General features: G+C 43.6%; 2 protein-coding genes across 3 annotated transcripts in view; one reads left to right on the top strand and one right to left on the bottom strand.

Annotated features, from left to right (window-relative positions):
• Positions 1-2,203, top strand: part of rad51d (RAD51 paralog D) — a 26,911-nt gene extending 24,708 nt beyond the window's left edge. Inside the window, exon 11 of the mRNA XM_083927662.1 lies at positions 2,094-2,203. The gene's annotated coding sequence lies outside the window, so the exon portion shown is untranslated. The remainder of the gene's footprint in view (positions 1-2,093) is intronic.
• lig3 (ligase III, DNA, ATP-dependent) overlaps positions 1,688-11,820 on the bottom strand; it is a 19,597-nt gene continuing 9,464 nt past the window's right edge. The window contains exons 10-23 of one of the 2 annotated variants that reach the window (XM_083927660.1): positions 10,295-10,426; positions 9,409-9,488; positions 9,225-9,312; positions 9,062-9,139; positions 8,739-8,862; positions 7,172-7,314; positions 6,977-7,051; positions 6,507-6,653; positions 5,936-6,086; positions 5,756-5,839; positions 5,238-5,312; positions 4,880-4,959; positions 2,425-2,508; positions 1,688-2,320 (exon numbers count right to left, since the gene is read on the bottom strand). In XM_083927660.1, the coding sequence (XP_083783786.1) occupies positions 2,087-2,320; positions 2,425-2,508; positions 4,880-4,959; positions 5,238-5,312; positions 5,756-5,839; positions 5,936-6,086; positions 6,507-6,653; positions 6,977-7,051; positions 7,172-7,314; positions 8,739-8,862; positions 9,062-9,139; positions 9,225-9,312; positions 9,409-9,488; positions 10,295-10,426 (1,575 nt within the window). In that variant the 3' untranslated portion in view covers positions 1,688-2,086. The remainder of the gene's footprint in view (positions 2,321-2,424; positions 2,509-4,879; positions 4,960-5,237; positions 5,313-5,755; positions 5,840-5,935; positions 6,087-6,506; positions 6,654-6,976; positions 7,052-7,171; positions 7,315-8,738; positions 8,863-9,061; positions 9,140-9,224; positions 9,313-9,408; positions 9,489-10,294; positions 10,427-11,820) is intronic. The other variant, XM_083927661.1, reaches the window with a different exon arrangement.

The raw sequence follows: 11,820 nt of genomic DNA, 5'->3' as shown, positions 1-11,820 counted from the left end.
GACAAAAATCCTAAAATTTGGGGTAAAAGTCGTACGATTTTGACAAAAAATCCTAAAATTTGGGGAAAAAGTCGTACGATTTTGAAAAAAATCCTAAAATTTGGGGTAAAAGTCGTACGATTTTGACAAAAAATCCCAAAATTTAGGGAAAAAGTCGTACGATTTTGACAAAAATCCTAAAATTTGGGGGAAAAGTCGTACGATTTTGACAAAAAATCCCAAAATTTTGGGAAAAAGTCGTACGATTTTGACAAAAATCCTAAGATTTGGGGGAAAAGTCGTACGATTTTGACGAAAAATCCCGAAATTTGGGGAAAAAGTCGTACAATTTGAAGAAAAAATCCTAAAATTTTGACAAAAAATCGCACAATTTGAAGAAAAAGTCGGAAAATTTTTCGACTTTTTGCAAATTTCGAAAAATCCCGAAATTTGGGGAAAAAGTCGTACGATTTTGACAAAAATCCTAAAATTTGGGGTAAAAGTCGTACGATTTTGACAAAAAATCCTAAAATTTGGGGAAAAAGTCGTACGATTTTGACAAAAAATCCCCAAATTTAGGGAAAAAGTCGTACGATTTTGACAAAAAATCCAAAAATTTTGGGAAAAAGTCGTACGATTTGAAGAAAAAGTCGGAAAATTTTGACAAAAAGTCGTAAGATTTTGACAAAAAATCCTAAAATTTGGGGAAAAAGTCGTACGATTTTGACAAAAATCCTAAAATTTGGCGTAAAAGTCGTACGATTTTGACAAAAAATCCCCAAATTTAGGGAAAAAGTCGTACGATTTTGACAAAAAATCCAAAAATTTTGGGAAAAAGTCGTACGATTTTGACAAAAAATCCCAAAATTTTGGGAAAAAGTCGTACGATTTTGACAAAAATCCTAAGTTTTGGGGAAAAAGTCGTACGACTTTTTCTTCAAATTTTACAATTTTTTGTCAAAATCTTACGACTTTTGGTCAAAATCGTACGACTTTTTACCAAAATTGTACGACTTTTTCTTCAAATTTTAAAATTTTTTGTCAAAATCTTCCGACTTTTTCTTCAAATTGTACGACTTTTTCCCAAATTTTTTTGATTTTTTGTCAAAATCGTACGACTTTTTCCCCAAATTTTGGGATTTTTTGTCAAAATCGTACGACTTTTTCCCCAAATTTTGGGATTTTTTTGTCAAAATCGTACAACTTTTTCCCAAAATTTTTGGATTTTTTGTCAAAATCGTACGACTTTTTCCCCAAATTTTGGGATTTTTTGTCAAAATCGTACGACTTTTTCCCCAAATTTTGGGATTTTTTGTCAAAATCGTACGACTTTTTCCCAAAATTTTTGGATTTTTTGTCAAAATCGTACGACTTTTTCCCAAAATTTTTGGATTTTTTGTCAAAATCGTACGACTTTTTCCCAAAATTTTTGGATTTTTTGTCAAAATCGTACGACTTTTTCCCAAAATTTTGGGATTTTTGGTCAAAATCGTACAACTTTTTCCCAAAATTTTGGGATTTTTTGTCAAAATCGTACGACTTTTACCCCAAATTTTGGGAAAAAGTCGTACGATTTTGACAAAAGTTTTTGTTTTTGTCAAAAGACTGACCTTCCCTTGATGAAGTCCTGCATAAATAACACTCAGAATGACGTTACAGCAACATTTCTTTTCTTCATCAGCATTTGGTTTATTCCCTAACCGCAGACACGTTCAGTTCATGAGCCGGTTCAATGCCTCGCACATGTTTCCACTCTTACATGATCTGTTAGTGACATGATTTCATGATTTACAGCTGAAAAGTGTTTTTGAAAACGTACAAAAATTACTCTACATTTGCTCAGTCAAACGTCGTTGGCAACAGTATTCAAAATCTTCCTATTACATGAAAATGGCAAAAACAAACTGATGTGTACTGTAGATGTTCTCTGATGGAGGTGCACACAAAACAGAAACGTCTGTAAGGAATAAATAGAAATCACCTGAGAGCAGTTGGAATTGAACCCACGGACACGCTCTGTGTGTGTTGAAGTTATCTCCCAGACCTGCTCAGAGTAGTGTGTGGTTGTGACAGTATAAAAAAACGTGTGTGTTCTTTGTTTTTGTCGTTAACAGGGCGGCACGACGCGCCTCTTGCGGATACACTCCCAGATCCAGCTGGGCGAGACCCTCTGGGCCTGGCTGAACTCGTCTGGGTCCCCCAGCGTGTGTGTGGCTGCGCTGACGTCGTAGTCCGGCACCAGGTCCCCGTCGTAAGCCACGAAGTACCGCTTGAGTTTGTCAAAGTCCTGCACTGAGACGGGCAAGAAGAGCTTCACCCCCCTGAAGATATCCAGCAGCGTCTGCGGGAAACAACAGAGGACGCTTACTTTCACCGCGTACCCGACATGTTCGGAAAACGCCGACCGACCGTGGAGTGAACCTTCGCTGCAGATTTGTGACCCACCTTGTCGTTCCTGGGCTCCAGTAGTTCGGAGGTCGGCTTCGTTTTGCTTCGTCCGTTGCTGTGAACACTTTCGCTCTTCTTCACCTGATGAACACACATCACTCGTTCAAACTTGTCAAAATCTTCCGACTTTTTCTTCAAATTGTACGACTTTTTCTTCAAATGTTACGATTTTTCGTCAAAATCTTCTGACTTTTTCTTCAAATTTTACGATTTGTCAAAATCGTAAGATTCTTTCCCAAAATTTTACAATTTGTCAAAATCTTCCGACTTTTTCTTCAAATTTTACGATTTTTTTGTCAAAATCGTACAACTTTTCTTCAAATTTTACGATTTTTGTCAAAATCGTACGACTTTTTACCCAAATTTTAAGATTTTTGTCAAAATCATAGAACTTTTTCTTCAAATTGTACGACTTTTTCTTCAAATGTTACGATTCTTCGTCAAAATCTTCCAACTTTTTCTTCAAATTTTACGATTTTTTGTCAAAATTTTAGGATTTTTTCTTCAAATTGTACGACTTTTTCTTCAAATTTTACAATTTTTTGTCAAAATCGTACGACTTTTTACCAAAATTGTACGACTTTTTCTTCAAATTTTACAATTTTTTGTCAAAATTTTACAATTTTTTCTTCAAATTGTACGACTTTTTCTTCAAATTTTTGGATTTTTTGTCAAAATCGTACGACTTTTTCCCCAAATCTTAGGATTTTTGTCAAAATTGTACGACTTTTTCCCAAAATTTTGGGATTTTTTGTCAAAATCGTACGACTTTTCCCCCAAATCTTAGGATTTTTGTCAAAATCGTACGACTTTTTCCCAAAATTTTGGGATTTTTTGTCAAAATCGTACGACTTTTCCCCCAAATTTTAGGATTTTTGTCAAAATCGTACGACTTTTTCCCTAAATTTTGGGATTTTTTGTCAAAATCGTACGACTCTTACCCCAAATCTTAGGATTTTTTGTCAAAATCGTACGACTTTTACCCCACATCTTAGGATTTTTGTCAAAATCGTACGACTTTTTCCCAAAATTTCGGGATTTTTTGTCAAAATCGTACGACTTTTACCCCAAATTTTAGGATTTTTGTCAAAATCGTACGACTTTTTCCCCAAATTTTAGGATTTTTCGTCAAAATCGTACGACTTTTTCCCAAAATTTTAGGATTTTTTTGTCAAAATCGTACGACTTTTTCCCCAAAACTTAGGATTTTTGTCAAAATCGTACGACTTTTTCCCAAAATTTTGGGATTTTTTGTCAAAATCGTACGACTTTTTCCCAAAATTTTTGGATTTTTTGTCAAAATCGTACGACTTTTTCCCTAAATTTGGGGATTTTTTGTCAAAATCGTACGACTTTTACGCCAAATTTTAGGATTTTTGTCAAAATCGTACGACTTTTTCCCCAAATTTTAGGATTTTTTGTCAAAATCTTACGACTTTTTGTCAAAATTTTCCGACTTTTTCTTCAAATCGTACGACTTTTTCCCAAAATTTTAGGATTTTTTGTCAAAATCGTACGACTTTTTCCCTAAATTTGGGGATTTTTTGTCAAAATCGTACGACTTTTACCCCAAATTTTAGGATTTTTGTCAAAATCGTACGACTTTTTCCCCAAATTTTAGGATTTTTTGTCAAAATCGTACGACTTTTACCCCAAATTTTAGGATTTTTGTCAAAATCGTACGACTTTTTCCCCAAATTTCGGGATTTTTCGTCAAAATCGTACGACTTTTTCCCAAAAATTTTAGGATTTTTTTGTCAAAATCGTACGACTTTTTCCCCAAAACTTAGGATTTTTGTCAAAATCGTACGACTTTTTCCCCAAATCTTAGGATTTTTGTGAAAATCGTACGACTTTTTCCCTAAATTTTGGGATTTTTTGTCAAAATCGTACGACTTTTTCCCCAAATCTTAGGATTTTTGTCAAAATCGTACGACTTTTCCCCAAAATTTCGGGATTTTTTGTCAAAATCGTAGGACTTTTTCCCAAAATTTTACGATTTTTGTCAAAATCTTCCGACTTTTTCTTCAAATTTTACGATTTTTTTGTCAAAATCGTACAACTTTTCCTCAAAGTTTACGATTTTTGTCAAAATCGTACAACTTTTCAAATTGTACGATTTTTCGTCAAAATCTTCCGACTTTTTCTTCAAATTTTACGATTTTTGTCAAAATCGTACGACTTTTTACCCAAATTTTAAGATTTTTGTCAAAATCGTAGAACTTTTTCTTCAAATTGTACGACTTTTTCTTCAAATGTTACGATTCTTCGTCAAAATCTTCCGACTTTTTCTTCAAATTTTACGATTTTTGTCAAAATCGTACGACTTTTTACCCAAATTTTACGATTTTTGTCAAAATCTTCTGACTTTTTCTTCAAATTTTAGGATTCATGTGAACACTGTGTGTGTGTGTGTGTGTGTGTGTGTGTGTGTGTGCGCTGCAGAACAAACCTTCTTTGCACTGGGGGCCTCTGAGCCTGGAGAGCGAGGCTCGGACTTCACTGCCTTCAGTCTGTTGGCTGTGCTGCTCTCTGTGAAGTGTGCACATTGTTGACAGTTATACCAAATAAAGAATTTTAAGCACTGCCTCTTACACACGTACTATATCTTTTTTGGACACACTACATTACAGACAGGTTATCCTACGACTGATTCAAGCATTTTTAGCACATATTTTAACTTATTTTGACTTTTCTTAACTAAATATGCCGTGACTGTGCTGCACAGGCTATTCTGTGACTTTGAGGTTTTTTTTCGACATCTTGTAAAATCAAAAAGGTGTGAAAAGAGTGAGAGGGGTGCGACACACCTCTCCCACTGGGTGCTTCTGGAGAATGAGGCTCGGATTTCACCGCCTTTAGTCTGGGCGTGCCCCCGCTGCTGCCTGTGTGCACATCATTGACACGTTTGTAAGCATCAAAACACAAACATGTCACAGTGAAATGTGTCAGGGCGCACTCCCACTGTCCCTCCGTCCCTATGTCCGAACAGACGCACATAAATTACATCAGAACCGCCGTAGGCCTCATGCTCGTGCTCGTACACGTGCAAATGTGCTTTACAAAAGCCCACCTCTCCCAAACGGGCCGTGGACGGCAAGCTGGCCGCAGCTAGGCAAGCGAACTAGACTTTACCCGTAAAACCTGTTTGGGCACGGTACGGATGGACAGTGTGAGTGCGCCCTCAGAGAGCTGCTTGTTGGCCGCAGGGCAGCACTTTGAAAACGTCATCTCTTCTCACTGTTCGGACATTATCCTGTATACTCGTTACAAACATTTCAGTAAAATAAAAAGGTATGAAAGGCGTGAGACACACACACACACACACCTCTGGCACTGGGTGCTCCTGAGCCGGGAGAGTGAGGCTCTTGTTTTACCGCCTTTAGTTTGGGTGTGCCGCCGCCGCCGCCGCCTGTGAAGTGTGCGAATTATTGACACCTTTATCACATTTGAAGTACGGACATCAGACAGTATAGTAAAGCCTGTTGTGGGTGGTTTGAGTACTTACTGTTCTTCTTGGGTGGAGCACCTGCGCGGGACGAAGGGGACGGGGAGCTCCCTCCGCTGTCCCCCCCTGAGGAGCCCTTGTCATCGTTGGACGCCGACGGTCCGGCTGTCACTTGAAAGTCACAGTTCTCCTTTGATATGCGGAAGAGCTCCTGAGCAGAGGGATGAAAGACCAGCATGGGCTTCAGCACCAGAGAGTGAAGCTCTGTGTGTCACAGCGGCGTGTTTCTACCGCCTCACGCAACAGTTCAGTTCATCCGTTAATGTTTGAAGGACGTCTGACTGCAGACATTTAAATCATACCTACATTACGCAGCCCCACGGGTGCATTGTTACACATCCTGATTAATTATTTCACTCCACACAACACCTGAAACACTTCAGCTCCACTTCTCACTTGCCTTACGTCACATATTTGGATGAAAACTGAAATAAATCCTCGACAAACGACCCCAGAGCTTCATATTCAGTAACAAGTGATTCCTAAGACGCGGATCTCTTCCTGCACTTGGGATGAGCTGCACGTCGTTAACACCGACACACAAGCTTGAATCAAAGCGCTGGTGTCCTACCCTGAGCTGAGGCAGGTTGGTCGCGGTCTTCCAGTCCTTGTCGTCGCGGATGCGCGTCATGCGGGGAAAGCGGATGGAGATGCCGTCGGCGGTGTGCATCTCGGATTTGGAGAATTCCGCGCCCGTGATCTCCCAGACAGGCGCTCGCTGCGGCAGAGGAAGCACAACAACAGCGGGTGGAACATAAATGACAGGCCGGATATAGGAGGAGGGACGGTGCAGGGAGGGAAGACATACAGACGTTTGCGGACACCGTCACTGACTCATCTTGCTCAAATGCTGATCTCTGCAGACAAAGTGTTTCTCTGCACCATGCGTAATCATTATCCTAATACTCGTCTGGAGGTAATCTACGACATACGCAAGAGACAAATGCTTTGTCACTCATCCCTTAATCTAAAGGTCCGCACAGCCCTGATGTTCAACGGGATGGTGACGGGAACACAAATGTGCTGAGCGGTGAAACTCACCTGAGGATCCCGGATAATGAAATCCGGATAATAGTTCTTGATGATTTTCAGCCAGCCGGGGATCTTGCTCGGGTCCTACACACGCACACACACACGCACACACGCACACACACACACACGAAAGATTAATCTTGGGACTTTATTACAGCGGCTCGATATCCCGGGCAGGCCCCGCTGAAGTGGATCCTCTCTGACCTTGCTGATTTTGATCACATCCAGCTCCTTCTGGAGCCGGGCCAGGGTGGCGTCATCGTAGCCGCCGGAGCACTTGGTGACTGTGCACCATTTCTTGGCGTGCGGGTCGTAACACCCCATCAGGAAGCTGGACATGATGCCCCCTGGTGGGTCAAACAACACATTAAAAGGGAGACTGGGGAAAAGGGGTGGTTGCCTATTAAATAGCCCCTCACATCCAGTGGGTGGCTCCTACACTAGAGTTTCACCTAACTTCCCAAAACGAGCGTCCTAATAATCCACTCTTAAGATCTTTTACCCAGAGAAAACCCACGCAGACACGGTGAGAACATGCAAACTCCACACAGAAGGGCCCCAGCCGGGATTCGAACCCGGAACCTTCCCGGTGTTGGGTTCATTGATGACTCTAAATCACCCGTAGGTGTGAATGGTTGTCTGTCTCTGTTCGTCTCTATGTGTCCTGTGATGGACTGGCGTCCTGTCCAGGGTGGACCCCGCCTCACGCCTGATGTCAGCTGGGATCGGCTCCAGCCCCCCGCGACCCCGACAGGGACAAGCGGTTGAAGATGAAAAAGATGAATGAATGAATGAAGATCTTTTTCCCCCAGTGTCTTCTACTTACTGCTTGTTGTTCTGCAGGATATTATGTTATGGCTTCCATTGTTGTTCCTGCTCTGTTAGCTCGTCTTCACACTGCACAGGCTATTGAGAGCTGTACCTTTGTTTTCTGCATTCGTTATGGCTCTATTGTGTTACATGCTCATTACCCAGCCTCCTCAGCAGCTCCCACATCTGATCTGCTCTTATGATTTTACCCAGTGATGTGTTTCATCTGCATATTTGTCACATTAAATTGCTACTGTGGTGGATTCTGCGTCGTTTATGTTGTATAATAATATACAAGCATAATCCCACCATCCTGTCGTACAGAATATTTACACGTTTTAGGTCAAACAGACATGCACGTTTGAAGTTATACCAAATAAAGTCCCCTAAAGCACGGGGCACGGGACGGAGGGACAGTGGGAGTGCGCCCTAACGCTGCGGTCATGTCGCTGCTTTGTAATGTGGTCGTTAACAACCACGCCTCCTGCCGAGGCTTATCCACAGAAGTTCCTCAATCTCATCGTCTCTCCCGTTCAATATCTGCATCGCCGTCTGCGTGTCAATCATCTTCCTCTACGTTCAATTCCAAAGGCGCTGGCCGGGTAACAGCTGTTTAATGTCCCATCCAACCGAGAGTGGGACGTTTGCGTGCTCGCGTACGGCTCCTCTGGGTGATGTCGACGCGGTGTCACATTTGCAGTGCGCGCGTGTGAAAGGGGGGCTACTTCCTGTCGGTGCCTCTGAACCCTCAGCACGGTCTTTGTGGAATGATCCTGATCGTTAAGAAAAGAGCTTTCAAGACATTATTAAAAGTTAAAGTAACAGTGAGTAAAAGTGTCTCCAGGGTCACACTCATCTGACAGGATGTGGCGTAGAATGGAAATAAAGACCTAAACTACGAGAACAAACGAGAGCGTGAAGAGTGGAGAGTGATAAAATGGATGATTAGAGCTTTACGCACCGTTGGAGCCTTTTCCATAGAAAGCCCCGAGCACCACCAGGTCAGCGGTGTCGGCCATCGCCCCCTCGTTCAAGTAGTCCTTCTTCACCTTCAGCCAGTGACGCTTCCCTGGTTCATAGGAGCCCTGACACACACACACACACATGTAGAGCTTGATCTTTGTGTTCATAGGAGCCCTGAGACAGACAGACACACACACACACACACGCACACGCACACGCACACGCACACGCACACGCACACGCACACACACACACACACACACACACACGTTCTCTCATGTGTTTCTTTACATTAGGAGATTTAAAATAAAAGCAACCAACCTTCAAGTCTTTCAGCACCAGACCTTCAAGTCCCTCTCTGATGACTCGGGTGATCATCTCAGCCAGATCTCCTGCCCTCTGACACACACACACACACACACACGTATGACATCACGAGCTACCACACGTGTATTCCTGCAGCAGGAGTCGGAGTCGTACTCACAGTGACGTGCTTCATCTCTGAGAACAGGATCCTGTTGGGGACCTCGACCATGTTGTCGTGCAGGAACTTCCTGCGCTCACACAGAGGCCTGGAGAACGCGAAGACAGTTCAGAGTTATTCAATCTGTGTACACTGGAATAAAAAAGACATTTTTAAGACGAAGGACGCACTGAGAACACGTTACCTCTCCATGAGACTCACGCCGTTGAAGTAAATGCAGTCGAACACGAACAGGCACACGTTGGCGTCTTGAAATGCTGCTTTCTGAAGGGAGAAGAGAGAGAAGACGTGACTCGTCTCACTGTGGAGCGAGGACTCTGCCTCTCTGGGCGTCCCTTTCCAGAACCACGTACTTCACACTCAGTGGGTGTGTTGCTGAGGACACAGTGACTTGCTCTGGGTTGAATTCAGTACACTTTGGCCTGAGGGTGGCGCTAACAACCAACTTTACATTTTGGCCTGCAACTTTAAGGGCCCGTCCCAATCCGAACCCGAGCCCTTGATTTGACCCCTTGCCCTAGATTGTGCTCGTTCCCGTGAGGGGGTAGGGCGTCCCAATACTTCAGGGACAAGGGGAAGTGCCTATCCTCACCTAACAATGCCCCCTCGCCACCAAGTCAGCTCCGGACCAGGCTTGCGGGCAAGGGAGTATCCCATGATGCCTTGCGCGCTCAGCCAACCGCAATTTTCTGGAGCAAGATGGCGACTACCGGTGGAAACGACAATTACGAGTCTCAGAGAGTGTGTGTGTGTGTGTGTGTGTGAGTGAGTGAGTGAGTGAGTGAGTGAGTGAGTGAGTGAGTGAGTGAGTGAGTGAGTGAGTGAGTGCGTGCGTGCGTGCTTGCGAGTGTGTGTGTGTTGTGTGCACAGCAGACGCCTCTAGTGGTGTTGGCAAACTGGTGACGCAGCAGCATCATCATCTACACAGACTCTGACTCTGACTGTCCTTCAGAGATCTCAAGAAGCGCTCATTTCCTAGAACACTGCACGTTTGGGGGCCGAGCGACCATTCTGCACCCGTGTGAAGAAAAATAAAGAAGGTGTGTGTGTGTGTGTGTGTGTGTTCTCACCTTGTGCACACCCAAAGTCCCAAAGGGCAGGGGTTTACTGGTGTTTGTGTCAATGAGAAGGACTTCAGCGTCCAATATCATACTGTGGCCTCCGGGGAACGCCTGAGGGATGTAGTTCTTGAAATGGGCCACCTGAAACACACACACACACACACACACACACACACACACAGACAGACACAGACACACACACACGCAGCCATACACACGCACAGTTAGGTACTGAACAGAAATGAGAGATTGGCGCCATCCCAGGTTTTTAAACGGGCTTGACACTGTAAAAACAAACTGTCTAAAATTCAGACAGAATTTTACATCAGGTTAGATACACATTATTCAGGGCGCCCTCCCACTGTGCCTCCGTCCCGTGCCCCGTGCTTTAGGGTCCTTGTCCCCCCCTCCAGGCCCGTTTGTCCTCACACTACCTGGGCCTCGGAGAATGCTTCTTGCTGCATAAACGTCACACGCATTGATGACGTCATGGCGATGCCTGGCTTTGTTTCCAGATCTTTCCGTAGACCTCTGAGTTTTTGTGCGTCTTGTCGACTGTTTTTGAATCTTTTCATCGACCAAATCTGCAGTAAACACTCCACCTCCGCATCACACCAACGTGAACCTTTCGCCGCCATTGTTTGAAATGTCCGCGCATGGTCCCTCCTTCTTTTTCTACGTCCCAACAGGCGCACAGGAAATGACCTCAGAACCGCCGTAGGCCTCGTGCTCGTACAGGTGCGTACACTCGTGCTCGTACATGTGCAAACGCGCTCTACAAAAGCCCACCTCTCCCAAGCGTGCCGCTCCTAGACGCGGTACAGTTGCACTCACACTGGTCAAAGGAACTAGACTCTAGCCGTGACCCGTCCTGGAGCACGGTACGGATGGACAGTGTGAGTGTGCCCTCAGACTCTAAATAATGTGTATTAACCTGATGTAAAATGTTTTTAAGAGTGTGGATAACAAGAGAAAATCATTGAAAACAAACACACATGTGATCTTCCTCATTTGGGTTTGAACCCAAAGCCTCGTTCAGCAGGTTATAAACATTAGGATGTTGGACTATTGTAATTAGAGCCCATTCCCACCCCCACAGAATATTAACCTAACATTAACATGAATATCCTAATTACAGCAGCTGAGGGTCCGTAATCACCCATTTGGCTGATGGGTATTATGGGCAAGCCACGAGGGATAATAGGCACAAACTGGGCCACATTAGACCGGAAACGAGCCCAGGGAGGGAAAGACATGCAGGTTCTTAAATAGCAGAGTAACTGAGGGGTGTTCTTCTATCATGGATGGATGACTGAAGGGGCCCCCCGGGCACAGGCCCAGGACTATAATGTCAGGGGGCCGTACTCGTTTAAATTGTTACTGTAATGTAAAAGCAAAGTGGTCACAAAGAGATGCTGAATGACCACAAATGACCACAAAGTGACAGGAAATGACAACAGGGATGCAAAACAACAACAGAGGGATGCTGAATGACTGAAAAGAGACACAAAACGACAACAAAGACACGCAAAATG

This window comes from Echiichthys vipera (assembly GCF_963691815.1).
Source record: "Echiichthys vipera genome assembly, chromosome: 14".
Classification (NCBI taxonomy): domain Eukaryota; kingdom Metazoa; phylum Chordata; class Actinopteri; order Perciformes; family Trachinidae; genus Echiichthys; species Echiichthys vipera.
The sequence above is the reverse complement of the archived record's forward strand: the minus strand, read 5'-3'. Positions and strand labels throughout refer to the sequence as shown.